The following is an 18,141-nucleotide window of genomic DNA, read 5'->3' on the forward strand; positions in this document are numbered from 1 at the left end:
TCTTTTGTCTCCTTAGGTACATTTATTCCCAGATATTTTATTCTTTTTGTTTCAGTGATAAATGGGAGTGTTTCCTTGATTTCAGTTTCGGATTTTTCATCATTAGTGTATAGGAATGCCAGAGATTTCTGTGCATTAATTTTGTATCCTGCTACTTTACCAAATTCATTGATTAGCTCTAGTAGTCTTCTGGTAGCATCTTTAGGATTCTCTATGTATAGTATCATGTCATCTGCGAACAGTGACAGCTTTACTTCTTGTCCAATTTGGATTCCTTTTATTTCCTTTTCTTCTCTGATTGCTATGGCTAAAACTTCCAAAACTATGTTGAATAAGAATGGTGAGAGTGGGCAACCTTGTCTTGTTCCTGATCTTAGGGGAAATGGTTTCAGTTTTTCACCATTGAGGACGATGTTGACTGTGGGTTTGTCATATATGGCCTTTATTATGTTGAGGAAAGTTCCTCTGTGCGTACTTTCTGCAGGGTTTTTATCATAAATGGGTGTTGAATTTTGTCAAAAGCTTTCTCTGCATCTATTGAGATGATCATATGCTTTTTCCCCTTCAGTTTGTTAATATGGTGTATCCCGTTGACTGATTTGCATGTATTGCAGAATCCATGCAATCCTGGGATAACCCCACTTGATTGTGGTGTATGATCCTTTTAATGTGCTGTTGGATTCTGTTTGCTAGTATTTTGAGGATTTTTGCATCTATGTTCATCAGTGATATTGGCCTGTAGTTTTCTTTCTTTGTGACATCCTTGTCTGGTTTTGGTATCAGGGTGATGGTGGCCTCGTAGAATGAGTTTGAGAGTGTTCCTCCCTAGCTATATTTTGGAAGAGTTTGAGAAGGATAGGTGTTAGCTCTTCTCTAAATGTTTGGTAGAATTCACCTGTGAAGCCAGCAGGTCCTGGGCTTTTGTTTTTTGGAAGATTTTAATCACAGTTTCAATTTCAGTGCTTGTGATTGGTCTGTTCATATTTTCTATTTCTTCCTGATTCAGTCTTGCCAGGTTGTGCATTTCTAAGAATTTGTCCATTTCTTCCAGGTTGTCCATTTTATTGGTATAGAGTTGCTTGTAGTAATCTCTCATGATCTTTTGTGTTTCTGGAGTGTCAGTTGTTACTTCTCCTTTTTCATTTCTAATTCTATTGATTTGAGTCTTCTCCCTCTTTTTCTTGATGAGTCTGGCTAATGGTTTATCAATTTTATTCTTCTCAAAGAACCAGCTTTTAGTTTTATTGATCTTTGCTATCGTTTCCTTCATTTCTTTTTCATTTATTTCTGATCTGATCTTTATGATTTCTTTCCTTCTGCTAACTTCGGGGGTTTTTTGTTCTTCTTTCTCTAATTGCTTTAGGTGCAAGGTTAGGTTGTTTATTCTACATGTTTCCTGTTTCTTAAGGTAGGATTGTATTGCTATAAACTTCCCTCTTAGAACTGCTTTTGCTGCATCCCATAGGTTTTGGGTCGTTGTGTTTTCATTGTCATTTGTTTCTAGGTATTTTTTGATTTCCTCTTTGATTTCTTCAGTAATCTCTTGGTTATTAAGTAATGTGTTATTTTGCCTCCATGTGTTTGTATTTCTTACAGATTTTTTCCTGTAATTCATATCTAGTCTCATAGCGTTGTGGTCGGAAAAGATACTTGATACAATTTCAATTTTCTTAAATTCACCAAGGCTTGATTTGTGACCCAAGATGTGATCTATCCTGGAGAATGTTCCATGAGCACTTGAGAAGAATGTGTATTCTGTTGGTTTTGGATGGAATGTCCTTTAAATATCAGTTAAGCCCATCTTGTTTAATGTATCATTTAAAGCTTGTGTTTCCTTATTTATTTTCATTTTGGATTATCTGTCCATTGGTGAAAGTGGTGTGTTAAAAGTCTCATAGTATGATTGTGTGACTGTCGATTTCCCCTTTTTTGGCTGTTAGTATTTGCCTTGTGTATTGAGGTGCTCCTATCTTGGGTTCATAAATATTTACAATTGTTATATCTTCTTCTTGGCTTGATCCCTTTATCATTATATAGTGTCCTTCTTTGTCTCTTGTAATAGTCTTTGCTTTCAAGTCTATTTTGTCTGATATGAGAATTGCTACTCCAGTGTTCTTTTGATTTCTATTTGCAGGGAGTATCTTTTTCCATCCCCTCACTTTCAGTCTGTATGTGTCCCTAGGTCTGAAGTGGGTCTCTTGTAGACAGCATATGTACGGGTCTTGTTTTTGTATCCATTCATCCAGTCTGTGTCTTTTGGTTGGAGCATTTAATCCATTTACATTTAAGGTAATTATTGATATGTATGTTCCTATTCCCATTTTCTTAATTGTTTTGGGATTATTATTGTAGGTCCTTTTCTTCTCTTGTGTTTCCTGCCTAGAGAAGTTCCTTTAGCATGTGTTGTAAAACTCGTTTGGTTGTGCTGAATTCTCTTAGCTTTTGCTTGTCTGTAAAGATTTTAATTTCTCTGTCAAATCTGAATGAGATCCTTGCTGGGTAGAGTAATCTTGGTTTTAGGTTTTTCTCTTTCATCACTTTCAGTATGTCCTGCCACTCCCTTCTGGCTTGCAGAGTTTCTGCTGAACGATCAGCTGCTAACCTTATGGGGATTCCCTTATGTGTTACTTGTTGCTTTTCCCTTGCTGCTTTTAATATTTGTTCTTCGTATTTAATTTTTGATAGTTTGCTTAATGTGTGTCTTGGCATGTTTCTCCTTGGATTTATCCTGTATGGGACTCTCTATGCTTCCTGGACTTGATTAACTATTTCCTTTCCCATATTAGGGAAGTTTTCAACTATAATCTCTTCAAATATTTTCTCAGTCCCTTTCTTTTTCTCTTCTTCTTCTGGAACCCCACGATAATTCGAATGTTGGTGCGTTTAATGTTGTCCCAGAGGTCTCTGAGACTGTCCTCAAATGTTTTCATTCTTTTTTTTTTTATTCTGCTCTGCAGTAGTTGTTTCCACTATTTTACCTTCCAGGTCACTTATCCGTTCTTCTCCCTCAGTTATTCTGCTATTGATCCCTTCTAGGAATTTTTAATTTCATTTATTGTGTTGTTCATCTTTGTTTGTTTGCTGTTTAGTTCTGGTTCCTTGTTAAATGTTTCTTGTATTTTCTCCATTTTATTTCCAAGATATTGGATCATCTTTACTATCATTATTCTGAATTCTTTTTCAGGTAGACTGCCTATTTCCTCTTCATTTGTTAGGTCTGATGCATTTTTATCTTGCTCCTTCATCTGCTGTGTGTTTCTCTGTCTTCTCATTTTGCTTATCTTACTGTGTGTGGGGTCTCCTTTTCACAGGCTGCAGGTTCGTAGATTCCATTGTTTTTGGTGTCTGTCCCCAGTGGCTAAGGTTGTTTCAGTGGGTTGTGTAGGCTTCCTGGTGAAGGGGACTAGTGCCTGTGTTCTGGTGGATGAGGCTGGATCTTGTCTTTCTGGTGGGCAGGTCCACGTCTGGTGGTGTGTTTTGGGGTGTCTGTGGACTTATTATGATTTTAGGCAGCCTCTCTGCTAATGGGTGGAGTTGTGTTCCTGTCTTGCTAGTTGTTTGGCATAGGATGTCCAGCACTGTAGCTTGCTGGTCGTTGAGTGCAGCTGGGTGCTGGTGTTGAGGTGGAGATCTCTGGGAGATTTTTGCCGTTTGATATTATGTGGAGCTGGGAGGTCTCTTGTTGACCAGTGTCCTGAAGTTGGCTCTCCCACCTCAGTGGCACAGCTCTGACGCCTGGCTGGAGCACCAAGAGCCTGTCCTCCACACGGCTCAGAATAAAAGGGAGAAAAAAATGAAAGAAAGAAGAGAAAAAATAATAAAGTAAAATAAAATAAAATAAAGTTATTAAAATGAAAAATAATTATTAAGAACAAAAATTTTTTTAAGTTAAAAAAAAATGGACAGACAGAACCCTAGGACAAATGGTGGAAGCAAAGCTATACAGACAATATCTCACACAGAAGCACACACATACACACTCACAAAAAGAGAAAAAGGGAAAAAAATATATATATCGTTGCTCCCGAAGCCCACCTCCCCAATTTGGGATGATTCATTGTCTATTCAGGTATTCCACAGATGCAGGTACATCAAGTTGATTGTGGAGCTTTAATCCGCTGCTGCTGAGGCTGCTGGGAGAGATTTCCCTTTCTCTTCCTTGTTCGCACAGCTCCCAGGGGCTCAGCTTTGGATTTGGCCCCGCCTCTGCGTGTAGGTCGCTGGAGGGTTTCTGTTCTTCGCTCGGACAGGACGGGGTTAAAGGAGCCGCTGATTCGGGGGCTCTGGCTCACTCAGGCCAGGGGAAGGGAGGGGCACAGAGTGCGGGGCGGGCCTGCGGCGGCAGAGGCCAGTGTGACGTTGCACCAGCCTGAGGCGCGCCGTGCGTTCTCCCGGGGAAGTTGTCCCTGGATCCCGGGACCCTGGCAGTGGCGGGCTGCACAGGCTCCCCGGAAGGGGGGTGTGGACAGTGACCTGTGCTCGCACACAGGCTTCTTGGTGGCGGCAGCAGCAGCCTTAGCGTCTCCCGCCCGTCTCTGGGGTCCGTGCTTTTAGCCGCGGCTCGCGCCCGTCTCTGGAGCTCCTTTAAGCGGCGCTCTTAATCCCCTCTCCTCGCCACCAGGAAACAAAGAGGGAAGAAAAAGTCTCTTGCCTCTTCGGCAGGTGCAGACTTTTCCCCGGACTCCCTCCCGGCCAGCCGTGGCGCACTAACCCCCTGCAGGCTGTGTTCACGCCGCCAACCCCAGTCCCCTCCCTGCGCTCCGACCGAAGCCCGAGCCTCAGCTCCCAGCCCCGCCCGCCCCGGCGGGGGAGCAGACGAGCCTCTCGGGCTGGTGAGTGCCGGTCGGCACCGATCCTCTGTGCCGGAATCTCTCCGCTTTGCCCTCCGCACCCCCGTGGCTGCGCCCTCCTCCGCGGCTCCGAAGCTCCCCCCTCCGCCCCCCGCAGTCTCCGCCCGCGAAGGGGCTCCTAGTGTGTGGAAACTTTTCCTCCTTCACAGCTCCCTCCCTGAGGTGCAAGTCCCATCCCTATTCTTTTGTCTCTGTTTTTTCTTTTTTCTTTTGCCCTACCCAGGTACGTGGGGGGGTTCTTGCCTTTTGGGAAGTCTGAGGTCTTCTGCCAGCGTTCAGTAGGTGTTCTGTAGGAGTCGTTCCACGTGTGATGTATTTCTGGTGTATCTGTGGGGAGGAAGGTGATCTCCGCGTCTTTACTCTTCCGCCATCTTGAAGCTCCTCCCTTTCTCGGTTCTTTTCTGTTGAATAATAGAACACTGCATCCCGATATCAGGAATGCAACGTTCTGTTGAGCCCAGGTCCTGTTATAATATTCTGGAGAAAGGTGATGTTTTATTTAGCTCTAACCGACTAGTTTATGCTTAGACTGCAAGTTTTACCTCATTTTCTGTAGGTTATGGTTTAAATCTCACTTCAGTTCTCTGAACGTCTGCCGTGTTGGTTTGGGTCTGCCCTGTCATGTGAAGTTCAGGGATTGGTTTGCACCTTGTGTGCATAGTGCAGATCTCAGCTCCGTTCTCTAAGCCTTCTCTCCATTGGTTTGGCTGTGTTCTGTGCTTCCACTGCTGACGGATCAGGCTGAGACTTGTGTATTCTAATCTTAATTCACTTCCTACAGCTTCGCTCTGCTGCTTTGAGTCTGGGCTGCATGTGTACGGCTTAGGGGTTATTCTTAGGCCAGTGCTGGTTTGTGCACAGAAGTAGAGTATTTCCTTCTCTAGCTCTCTCCCTTCCTGGGTTCCTTGCACACTCTTCAGCTCACAGGGGCGTTATTTTTTCTGGTCCTTTTCACCAGGAAGTCAGGGCTTCTATTGGAATTTAGGCGCACATTCCTCCACGCTGCTCTGTGAATGAGCCCACCCCTAGGGCAAAGCTAAAAGGAAATAAAAGTTAAACCCTTCCCCAGGGCGCTTGACTCTCTTCCACAGTTTACCTGCCTTTTTTATTTTCAAAGTGCTCAATACAAAAATAGATGTTTTGGGTCCAGAGGTTTTAGTTGTAATCAGCAGGAAGGCTGGACTGTAGTCAGTTTTTCACGTGCCATATGAGTCTGCAGTTCCTTAGGGGTTTGTTTTTAAAGTTATTTTCTGCTCCATTATAATCCAGTAGCAAATAGGCAAAATTGCTGAAAGTTTAGAAGTTCATTTGTATTTCAAGAAGATGTTTATGACAATAATAAGCATATTATTTGCCAAAGAAAGGGGTTTTTCCTCAAGGGTTGAAATACCGTTTTTTGTTTAATTAACATATTAAAGCTCCTTCAGATAATTAATAGCATAAACATAATGCAACTTAATTTTGAATCCATCTTCAAATCAATATAACTTTAATATCAGTGGAAAAACTGAATTAATGGGATTCCTATATTTTATTAGCTAATTTGCTTTTTAAGTTTTAAAATCTTATTTAAGAAAAGTCCTTTCATCAAATATATGATAATTTCTTTTTTAGTATTTTACTTAGGGTGGCTGATGCAGGCTTTTCTGAACTCTTTTTAATTAAACCACAGACACCACCAGACCAAGGAGAAGCCAGGAGAGTGATGGGGTTGAGTATGTCTTCATTTCCAAGCATTTGTTTGAGACCGATGTACAAAATAACAAGTATGTGGACTTCTTTTAGAATCTTTGTATAACTGTTGTTTTTAAACATGTGCCCATATGTCTAGTTGTAGACAACTGAGGGTTCCCTTCCGTTTGAAATGAATTTTCATTTTTATAATAATATTTGAAACTGATAAAAAGATAATTCACTTAGTGGTTATTACCCATCTTTGCCTGTAATCTTTTAATAACCTAGAGCTGTTGTGTATCTGGTAAATTGAATGTGTCGGGATTATTTTGCTAGTGTAGTATTGTGAGATCGTCCTACCCCTGTAATTGAATCTTAACGTAGAATTTAGATAGAACTTTATTTTAGTAACTAATAACTGTGTAGTAGATCCCTAGTTCCAGTCTTTTCCACGAACCTCCCTCTCTCTCATTGGCTCTTCAACAAACCAAAGTAATGTTAACCATCTTGCTTGTACCACATCCTCTAGCAAGCGCTGAGCCTCCCAGCCCCTGGGTTTCCATGTGCTGAAGCGTGGGTATTTCAGGGTGTCAGGGAGCAGCGTGTGCTCTACTGCGGGACTGTGGGGCTTTCTTGAAACATCGAAATGCTTTTCTGTGTTTGGCACGGCGATTGAGTTTTTATTTTTATAGCACGTTCTCAGCTGTCCTGCTCGCGTTAGCCACCAGGCAGTCCTCCTCGAGTTCTAAAGCTGAGCTTGGTGGTTCTTTCGTGTGCAGTGAAATTTCAGTAGTTTTTATTGTTTGGCTTATTCACTGTTTTATTGCATTGCATTAGTTCTGAAAAAGAGGTGATGGAAAACATTAGAGTCCTGCTGGACTAAAGTACTTTTTTTCTGCTTAAGTGTAATACAAGCAAGTGTTACTGATTTGAAAAAATAAAATAGAAGATTTTTTTAAATTGACATTCTGGAGTACTTGGACCTAGTTATTTTATTAAAAGCAGTTTAAAAAATTACATATTCAGCAAAAACATCTTTTATATATGAATTATGTCTGCCATATATAATTCACAAATGATTCTAATTTCTACAGGTTTATTGAATATGGTGAATATAAAAACAACTATTACGGCACAAGTATAGACTCGGTTCGGTCTGTCCTAGCTAAAAACAAAGTTTGTTTGTTGGACGTTCAGCCTCATGTAAGTGAACAGTGACCTATTCAACACCCTTGAAGCCCATGTAATCTACCACTCTTGAGCATTTCAGTATGGGGAAAATCTGAAATCTACTCACTTCTGGCATGTAGGTGGCTTTCCTAAGGTGACAAAAGCATTTAAATGTCAGTTGAGAAGTTTCTGCTGAAAAGAAGCCCATGTTGTTATTGGGAAACAGGGGTCAGGGAGGCCTCGACATTTGTTTGTAACTCTTATTTAGATGCAGTGTTTGCCAAGTATAATGTCTCTTAGATATTTCTTCTATGCATTTTGTATTTAAAAATGTGCTGCGTTATATGTACAATGTATTTCACGTGTGCATTGGTATAAGTGTTCGTCATTTTTGACAGTGGACATTTTGGTTCTCAGTCCTCTTTCGTTGATTTTGGTTCTGTAAATATTCTAGAAGTGTAAACTGCCCGGCAGGAGCCGCGGGCATCTCACAGGAACTGTACCAGGTACAAGTCGCCAGGTAGAGCTCGCCTGGCACCCTGGGAACTCATGTCACGTGGACTGAGTGCCAGTGGGTGAAGCAGTGCACTTCCCTGTCTCACCACAGACCCCCAGCAGGGACGCAGCCCAGCATTCTCCTCGCTACCCAGAGGCAGTGCTGTGAGCTTCGTGAAAAGCAGGGGGCTTGCCCTTTGTAGGGGACTCTGAAGGGCAGAATGAAAGAGGAGGGAGACCTCAACCTGAGATCAGGAAGAGGCTTAAACAGGATGGTTGGAAGACTTCCGTGTAAAGAAAGTTAACTCATAGCGTCTTTTGGGTATTAGATCTAAAAACTAGTTTTCTGGTATTTTTAGCTGCTTCTCTTCAGTATTAATGATGGCATATTTCAAAGCACTTTTAAAGACAAGTTACATTCTCCGTCTTTTGAGACGTGTCTGTTACATTTAATTGTCAACAACTGATTGAACAACAATATATTGAAAGACCTGCTAACCTTAATTAGGAAATAATTTTAAGGAATTTTCTCCTTAGAAAGAAAATTCAGTTTTGTTATAAAACTTACTCATGACATTATGAAGAAATGTAAGAAAGCTTCTTTTCTTCATTGCAGACAGTGAAGCACTTAAGGACACTAGAATTTAAGCCCTATGTGATATTTATAAAGCCTCCGTCGATAGAGCGTTTGAGGGAGACAAGAAAAAATGCGAAGGTTATTTCAAGCAGAGATGAGCAAGGCGCTGCAAAGCCCTTTACGGTGAGTACGAGGGTGCTTTACTGAAGGTGCACAAGCGGGACTTAAAATCATATGTGCAGTAGTGACTGCATTAGGGAGACGGCAGTAGATGAAGGTGAGATCCAAACACCCACGCGAGACCGAGCTGCATTTAGGCGCTCGCGTTCAGTGATTGCACTGTGACTGCTTTCTCGGCTTCTGTGAACGACCTTCATATTACACTGCCTCTAAGCTATTTTGTATGCTATTATGTACACTTATAAAATTTTTGAAGGCACATGTAAAAAGTTAGACCACTGAGTTTTCAACTAGCCTTATTTTTAAAGGGAAAAATACCAAAGTCAGGTACTATTACTCATTAATAGTCTAGATGAAAATGTAATAACTTGCCTTGTCTGTTTGTATCAACATCATATTGAGCATAGTGAAAGAGAAAGCATCGTTTTGGGTGCAGGACAGTAGACTTGCATTATTCAGTCTGTATTTGTATTTTCTTTGACTGTTATCAGAAGTGGCAGCCGTGGTTTGTTAATGACTGGAATGACTGGCAGGGCCTTTCGTTGTTTTTTGTTTTTAACCATAAGACGATGTTTTCTACTTTAGGCTCAAAAATAAAAAGCGGAGAAATGTAATGGCAGAAGGTTTTTTCCCCTCCCTCTCTTAATTAACTCATCTTTAACTTTAGTCTGTATTAATTTGTAAACTATTAATTGTGGGTACCAAGTACAGATAATGTTTTTGATTCCCAGTATTTTAAAAATACCTTTTTTCTAAAGTACTGACAATACACAACCCTGCTGAACAGGTACTGTTACATGAGGTTAATTACTCAGGCCTCTGGATTAACACTAAAATGAAAATTTCTGTTGTGAAAATCTTCTGTGACATTGAAATGTAGACTCTGAAGAGACTCCAAGAAGTCACAGTATAAAGAGTTATTGTACTATTTATTATAGTACTGTACTATGTGAAGATTTCTCAATGAAGGTAATAAATGATAACATAAGATTTAACTCACGTTTATGTATATAGTCTTGTTTTATAATCAACTAAAATTCTTACTGGTTTCAAAAATGTGAGTATGAAGGGCCCCTGACCCACTTCCCACTTCTACTGAGACGTAGAAGGACATAATATAAGTGTCCTTTCATAAATGTATCCAACTCTGAAAAAGTAGTTTGTTATACGTTCCTTGCTATGAATAAATGTGAACAAGGCAGGCAAAGCCTAAGGGTAAATAATTCTCCTTTAATACTGAAATATCCCTGTAATGATAAGCGAGTGACTAATTATCCTGAAATTTAGGTAAGGCAGGAGTTTTGCCTCTTGTCAGGGCAGTTTAGTTACAAGCAAATAGAGAGAGAGGGTATTAGAAATTACGGCTTCTGAAGAACTTATAGTTAAAGAGGATAATTTTCTTTCATGGCTGAGGTGAAACCGTGAACACAGAACAACATTAGATAAACCAGTTGTGCAGTATTCGCATTGACGTGACGTGATAAAATTGCCTGGTTAACCAGTTTGTTTAAATACTTCTTTTTGTAGGAAGAAGACTTTCAAGAAATGATTAAATCTGCCCAGATAATGGAAAGTCAATATGGTCATCTTTTTGACAAAACTATAGTAAATGATGATCTCACCGTGGCCTTCAGTGAGCTTAAAACAACTTTTGACAAACTGGAGACAGATACCCACTGGGTTCCAGTGAGCTGGTTGCATTCGTAACTAAGGGAAATTTCCATAATTATCTTTTCTGTAGAGTGCATGATGAAATCAGTTACCGTTTTGGTGGTAGGGTTTTTTAATCTATATCACTGTTAAGATGTGCAATCTTGGTTAAAATTGATGTGTTGGTTTTGTTTGTATCTTTTTACAGCCTTATTTCAAGCACAGTGTTTGAGTTTAAGGTCCAAAGTCAAAATCTGCCCAGTACCGTATCCTCGTTTTCTTGACTGTGTAGCTCTATCTCCAGAATGGGGTTGAACTTTTTAGAGAGACATAGCTGGAGAATGTACACGGGAGTTCAGTGCTTCAGCTGGTCTCCGACGTCATCACTGCCTTGGAGTTTGCATGTCAGCCACTGAATACGTTCAGTTCACAGTCTTCAGGAGCCAGACATCATCATAGAGGCGCCTGGGCTGGCAGTAAGGCCGAGTCCTCTTACGATTCTGCAAGTGCAACCTTTTTCTTACGTAGACACAACATATTCACAGTTACAGTTTGAGAAGGCCTTATGAGTGCATATATCAGTGACTCAACAAATGTTTAATAAGGGAAGATGGGCTTTTAAAAATTACTATTTATGAAACTAAAAACCTTTCTTTATGGCTTAAGAATGGTGACATCCTGGGGCAAGTAAGATTACAAAGGACATTTTTATTTGTAAATCCTCAGACAACATTTCTGGACTCACCAGAAATTCTGGAGCCAGTTATCTGGCTTTGGGTTTTCCCAATAAATTATAAGAATGATTCCTATTCTGAAAGTAGGTTTTACTTGTTACTGCTACAGTTAAAGAAAATGTGATCATTTTTCAAATGTGTGCAATTGATCACAATATATTTAAATTGCACTATAAGATATATTTTAGAAAACTTTTCATGTAATGTTATTTCTTCGTCATCAAAATATTTAACACTGGCCGGATACCATCCTAGTCTTGCCATTTTTAAAGAAGTTTAAGAAAGACTCTTTTGTTGTAAATATTTAGATGGGATCTCTCATTTTTCTTTGATGCTACTCATCTTCAGCGAGTAAATTATACAGCTCAAAATACCAGAAATGTCCATAGTTGTATAAGAGAACATGTCCTCCCATTCTTGCATGCCGTAAGACCCTGTCAATCAGAAATCATTGCATCTGTGACTTTCAAACAGAAAAAACGATATTTTTTGTTGATTTGTAAAGAGAGTTTAGATGTCCTGTTTAAAGAAAAAGAGTGTAGTGAAATTTTATATATTTATGAAATATTTGAAAGGCATATTTTTTTAATTATCAAATGAGGCTATTCATTAAATAAATAGTATGTAAAGACATCATAATTTAAGATAGTAGTTTTATAAGTCAGGGTCAACATTCCATGTAAATATTTGAGCTTTATTCATATGCAGATCCACAAGTGTGTTCTGTGTGCACAGTTGATAGCGTCACTCACTGAGTTTCCTTCAGACGTGTCAAATTTCATACCTTGATACACACTCACAGCTAAATAGTTAGATAACCGGACATTGTTACTTGACAGCATAATCCAAACAGCAAGGTCTAAGTTAATTAACTAAATAGCAAGCAATTTAGTTTAAAAAGGGGTTGGTGGGTTGCCAGATCTAATATTGAAGCCATACTTTATAGTTGTGTGGCTGGTCTAAGAAAGTACAAATCTTCCTCAGGTGGTTTGGGTAGAATATTCTCTTTGAACATTGACTGAAATTTCCGAAAAATCAGGACTTCCTAGGAAATGAATTATAATTTAGGCAGTCCAAATTCTTTGTTCACAAATAGTACCTGGTTTGCTTTTTTTCATTTACAGACAATTGCCTCAATTCTTTTCTGCGGAGGTAGAAATAGTGTAACGTGGTAGAAACGGAGTCCTTTTTGGTGGTGGTGGTGGAGGTGTTATAGAAATATATTTGTCCAGCCTTTCTCCCTTTTTACACGAGAGCTGGGCAGTATTTTTTTAAATAATGAAAAGAGGTACTTCAGCAATTTGAAAAATCTTTTATCGGGTAATATACATACGTGGTCTTGCGAGTGACGTTTACATGGCCACCTTGATGCTTAGAAGGAGATTCAGTTAAAATTTAATGCGGCAGGGCCAACTCCATGGCCTCTGACTAACGTTGCAAAGGGCCCTTGATTCTGTACTTATGCATCCTCAGCTCCCTCTCCAGCAGGGACAGACTAGTTCTTCAGGCAGCTTGCTTCTGAGACAGTGTCAGCCACTATTTGAGAGAACAGGAATATTGGGTTTTTTAAGTCCGTGAATTTCAAATCCAAGATCAAGAAGATAATTCCATATTCCCATTATTAACATACTGGAATCTTTTTTTTTTTTTTTTACCAGTATTTTACTTACCAATATAGACATTATCGATATCTTTAAGGCTGACCTTCCTGGCATTGTGTAATGATTGAATGTATCTAAATTGTAATAATTTAAAATTGACAAACATGTAAAACGAAATTATGTTGTTAAAAGTTTCCTGAAGATAGAGTTTTATTATTTATTTTCTTTTTGACTAGTAAGAGTTTATAAATAAAAGTCATGGAAAACCTTTGAGCTTAATAAAGTATCTTCAAATTATGTGTGTGCTCTCTCGAAGATGCTCTTGCACTTGGCATCTACTTCACTGTTTCCAATGGTGGAAAAAATTGTTTTTTTAATGACACCAAGTGATATATTTGAACTGGCTCTGTCTAAAATTAAATTTCATATTCGTTTCAAACATTAATTGGTTTCATCCAGGTTGTTGGAGAGGTGGACTTCACTAGCCTTGCTCTTACCCACACGGTCCAGCCACTTAAAGCTGTGGAGCAAAGAATGGCATGGTTGGTCCCAGCCCGTCCGTGATGGGGACACCCCACCCCGCCTCTTTCCGTCAGGCATTGAGCGGCACCCACATCCTCCGCCCCTGTTCCAGGTAGGCGAAGTAGACTTTTCCAGCTCTGCATGTGAGGACAGACTGCCACCTGCTTATACAGACAGGCTGAGTGGCACTGACCTTGCTTAAGCAGCTGAACAAGTTAGCCCAGCTCTGCTTCCACTGAGAGGCTGTAGGATGTAGCAGTTAGGGGCGTGGGATCTGGAGCTGGATTGTTGAGTTCAGATGCTGCCTATTACGAGTTTCATAACCTCGTTTAATCTCACTGTCGTTTTCTCACCAGAAAATAATGGAGATAATAAGAGTGCTTACCTCATAGGATTGTTGTGGGCATGAAATGAAAGAATTGATCCGTGTAATGTGCTTGGAACAAAGCCTGGGCTAGAAGTGCTCACTGATGGTAAGCTCGCTTCACAACGGTCACTCTCACGTCACACAGTTTAAAAGTAGCTGCATAAATATTCTTAATTACTCCACACGAACAGTTCTCCTATTAGTAAATTCACAGGAAGCTTCCTAAATAATTTCTATGACCAGCTTTATCGTTTTATAAAAATACCATTACTTCCAAATGTTACATCCAAAATTCACTGGCTGATCCTCAACAGGAAAGTGAACCAATTTCTATTTGCAACCACTAGTATGGAATATAACTGATAGCAGCTGAAAGAAACGTCCCTTAATTGTATCCCAACCCTTTCTTCTGCTACCGCACTTCCTTTCCAAATGGGTGCTCACTTACACTTCAGCTTCTGGGGGGCAGGGAATACTTTTACTTTTATAACAGCTGTCTTATTCACATACACCTACCTGGGCCCCCTCACTGCCAGACCAAACTGTCCTTACTAACGTCAGACATCTGTATGATTTGTCTGCGATTTCATTTAATCCTTACAGCTGCCTTGTATGGGAGTGGTAGCTTCGTATTTTACAGTTGAGAAAAGCAAGGTGCTGGCTTCCGTACCTGGCCCAAGGTAGCAGGTGACGAGTAAGGAATCGGGGCTTGAACAGTGGTCAGGCTTCCTCCAGTCCCACACTGTTTCACTGCATTGTGCTTCCTGGTGGTGCTAGAACTTGAGCCAGTTCTGGAAACAGGTGAGATTTGGTCATTAGGGGAGTGATTGTTCGTCCTTTTGATGCACAGCAGTTTACAAAGAGTTTTCTCAGAACACTGTTGCTTTAGTCAGATATAACTTGATTTATCTACGTCTGTATAGTGGGCTGATCTTCAAACAGTGGCTATTATCAAAAACATACCAAAAACTTAGCATAATATGCAGTATTTCTATTTTGTCTGGTTGAGTACCAGTCCTTAGTGATGAATCACGATTGGTCTAATCAATCAGGACTATCCCCTCTTTGCAAGGATGGTTCTGAGTTGGTCATGCCACCCACTTCGAGGTAATGTCTGTCGTAGGAGCTATGAGTAAGAGCTGTTTCCCTGATTTAAACAACTGCATGAGGTGAAAACCTTTTATGCTCCTGCCCCCATGCTTCCTGTTTGAGATGCTTGTTATGTTGAGGTGCTTGCAAAGATGACAGCCATAACCCTAACCCTAAACCAATGGATGACTAAGGCCAGTCTATAGATGACTGAGTAGAAAAAGGAAAAGATCCTCAATCCATAACGTCACTGAGGTGCTGAAAAAAATCCTGGGACCTCCTTCCTCTAATTACTGAAAAAACAATGTTCTTTTACGCTCTGTTGGTGAGAATGTAAATTGGAACAGCAGCTATGGAAAACAGTATGGCAGTTCCTAAAAAAAAACTAAAAATAGAACTACCGTATGACCCAGCAATTCTACTGCTGGGTACATATCTGAAGAAAATGGAATCACTATTTTGAAAAGAGATCTGCACTCCCACGTTCACTGCAACATTATTCACGACAGCTGAGACAAGGAAACAGCAAGTGTCCCTCAACAGATGAATGAAGAATGGGAGGATGCGCACACACACACACACACACACACGAAGATTATTCAACAGTTAAAAATAAGGAAATTCTGCCTTTTGTGACAACATGGATGTATCTTGAGGGCATTATTCTAACTAAAATAAGTCAGAGAAAGACAACTATATGTTATCACTTATATATGGCATCTACAAAAGCTGAACTAGAAATAGAAAATAGAATGGTAGTTACCAGGAGTTGGAGGGAAAAGGGGGAGGTTGGTCAAAAGGTACAAGCTTCCAGTTATGAGATGAATAAGTTCTGGGGATGTGATGTACAACATGGTGACTTTAGTTAACAACACTGTGTAACATGCTTGAAAGTAGCTAAAAGACTTATCAACAGACACACACACAAGGTAATTATGTGAGGTGATGGAAGTGTTAAATAACCTTGCTGTGGTAATCATTTCATCATATATACATGCATCAAATCATCACACTGTACACCTTAAACTTACACAATGTTAATTATATCAATAAAACTGGAAAAGATGTTCCATTAAAAAGTGTTGATATTTAGCTGTTGTTTACTTGCTGCTGGAAGCATTCCTAATGGAAAGCAGTATGCATGACAACCTAGGCCACTCCCAGTATCTATGTTCACTTTCCAAAAGTGTCACGTGCCCTGCAATGATGCACTGAGCTTTAAAACATTCTGGAACTTGTAGCAAAAACTAAAGCAAGAGATCCCATTTAAATTTTATTTTTCTTGGGTTCCACGTTTTTTTCCTCCACAATATGGATAAAATTTAAGTTTGGGGAAAGTTGTTCATATGTTTTTGGGTTTCCAAATTTATCATGTTTGTGAGTCTACCATTTTGGACAAAGTAATACCTCTTTAACTGTTTAATCTGACCTGGGCATTAGTAATACCTAAAGGCTCAATGCATTGGGCTCCTGCTCTGTGCCTTGGCACTCTGCTAGTGAGTAGTAGGTGAGCTGTTTGTGATCACTGGCTCCACTTAAACGGAGAAAAGACCTAAATAGCAATATGTTTACATAACAATGGCTACAAAATGTAATTACTGTACATGTCAATGAAGAGCTATATAACATAAAGTAATAACTTAGGGAAATACATTGCTCTTAGGAATCTAGAAGATACCAAAAGAACTGAGGATGAAAGAAAGAAGGAAGAAATATAAACGTGCTTAAATGTAAAATTTTTAAAAAGTATTTGAAGGCAATCATCTGTGGAATTGAAAGTAAATACAAAGAGGAATCAGAAAGAGACTCCATTAAATGAGATGACAGAAACAAGGCCAAATGGGTCTCTTATTACAGATCTAAATGCCGTGAACTCACGTATTGAGACCATTTTTCAACTACATCAAAAATGGACATCAACCATATTCCTCAAGGAGAGAAAGATTTAAAGTAAGAGGATTGACAAAAATAAGCCAGGCAGATGCAAACAAAAAGAAAGCAAAAAAAATAAAATAAGAAAACAGAAAGCACAATAATAATATCAAAATTGAGTTCAGTGTTTATCAGTTGGGTCAAAAAGTCATTCTTTAGTAATCAGTGGTATAAGTCACAGAAGGAGGAACATCGAAGACACAGGGTGAAACCTTGAGAAGTGCAGTCAGTAAAACCATCTTATTTGATAATCTTTACAATACTTCTCTCAGACCTTGAAGAAAATTGTTACAGAAGCTCCGTATATCACAGTTCCTCAGCCAATCTCATAGCCATGGGAAGAGTGCTTTTTCCTGCAAACTGAAATTATACCTTCTATTCAAGAGCCACACTGAGCATTTATAAAACCCAGTCCTCAAGTAAGCTACAAGAAAAACCTCATTAAATTCCAAAATATTTAAATACTTCAAATTACATCTAGTGACCACAGTCCAATAGAACTAAAACTGAATAACAAGTACACACCAAAAAAAGACCTCTTAGAAAAACTCAAAATTTAAAAAAGTATTCTGATCATGGACTAAAAATAAAATTGTAGATTATTCAGAAAATAACAATGTAACTATCAGAATCTATGCACTAGGACTAAAAAACTGAGCTCAGGAAAACTTGTTGCCTTAAAAGCTTTTCAAAGGAAAGAAAAATAAAAATAAACACGGGCTCAAGCAGCTCCGGAAAGAATAACACGAGTGGTATTTTGGCTAGGTTGTAATATACACTGACTTTTCCAGGAATGCGCTACCATGTAAATCAAAGGAAGATAGTATTTCATTTTTTCAGAAGTTTACCAAGAGTTTTTCACTATTTTGGAACATCATGCCACTAATGGAAATACCACTCATGCTGTCAGTCTCCAACATTGCATGTCAGGACACACCCGTGCCACGATGTGTGAACCTACCCCATGCACGTGATCACTGCTGTCTTTGGGGAACTGCTGCTTGAGCATTTACATCTCACAATGTGAGCTATTTTACTTTCCATTGCTCTCCTTTTCCTTCTCCCTTATATTACACTGGGGTTCCATTTTATTATTTTATTTTGCTGCACCACGCGGCATGCAGGATCTTAGTTCCCCAACCAGGGATCAAACCCGTGCCCCCTGCAGTGGAAGCGTGGATTCTCAACCACTGGACTGCCAGGGAAGTCCCTGGGGTTTCTTTTTAACTGTGCAGACTACACTGTATCTGTGGATTTCATTTCAAGATAGCAGAAGGGACGTCACAAAAATCTCTCTTAT

At 39.7% G+C, this 18,141-nt stretch overlaps 1 protein-coding gene and 1 long non-coding RNA gene across 10 annotated transcripts in view; one reads left to right on the plus strand and one right to left on the minus strand.

Moving 5' to 3' along the window:
• Positions 1-13,228, plus strand: part of MPP7 (MAGUK p55 scaffold protein 7) — a 263,462-nt gene extending 250,234 nt beyond the window's left edge. For all 9 annotated transcript variants that reach the window (XM_019933608.3, XM_019933607.3, XM_019933604.3 and 6 more), the window contains 4 exons: positions 6,523-6,616; positions 7,619-7,727; positions 8,806-8,949; positions 10,474-13,228. In XM_019933608.3, the coding sequence (XP_019789167.1) occupies positions 6,523-6,616; positions 7,619-7,727; positions 8,806-8,949; positions 10,474-10,653 (527 nt within the window). In that variant the 3' untranslated portion in view covers positions 10,654-13,228. The remainder of the gene's footprint in view (positions 1-6,522; positions 6,617-7,618; positions 7,728-8,805; positions 8,950-10,473) is intronic.
• A 1,340-nt stretch (positions 13,229-14,568) lies between these two features.
• The window catches only part of LOC141278124 (uncharacterized), a 54,599-nt gene continuing 51,026 nt past the window's right edge, over positions 14,569-18,141 (minus strand). Inside the window, exon 3 of the long non-coding RNA XR_012330467.1 lies at positions 14,569-14,611. This is a non-coding gene — a long non-coding RNA (uncharacterized lncRNA). The remainder of the gene's footprint in view (positions 14,612-18,141) is intronic.

This window comes from Tursiops truncatus, chromosome 2 (genome assembly GCF_011762595.2).
Source record: "Tursiops truncatus isolate mTurTru1 chromosome 2, mTurTru1.mat.Y, whole genome shotgun sequence".
NCBI classification, from domain to species: domain Eukaryota; kingdom Metazoa; phylum Chordata; class Mammalia; order Artiodactyla; family Delphinidae; genus Tursiops; species Tursiops truncatus.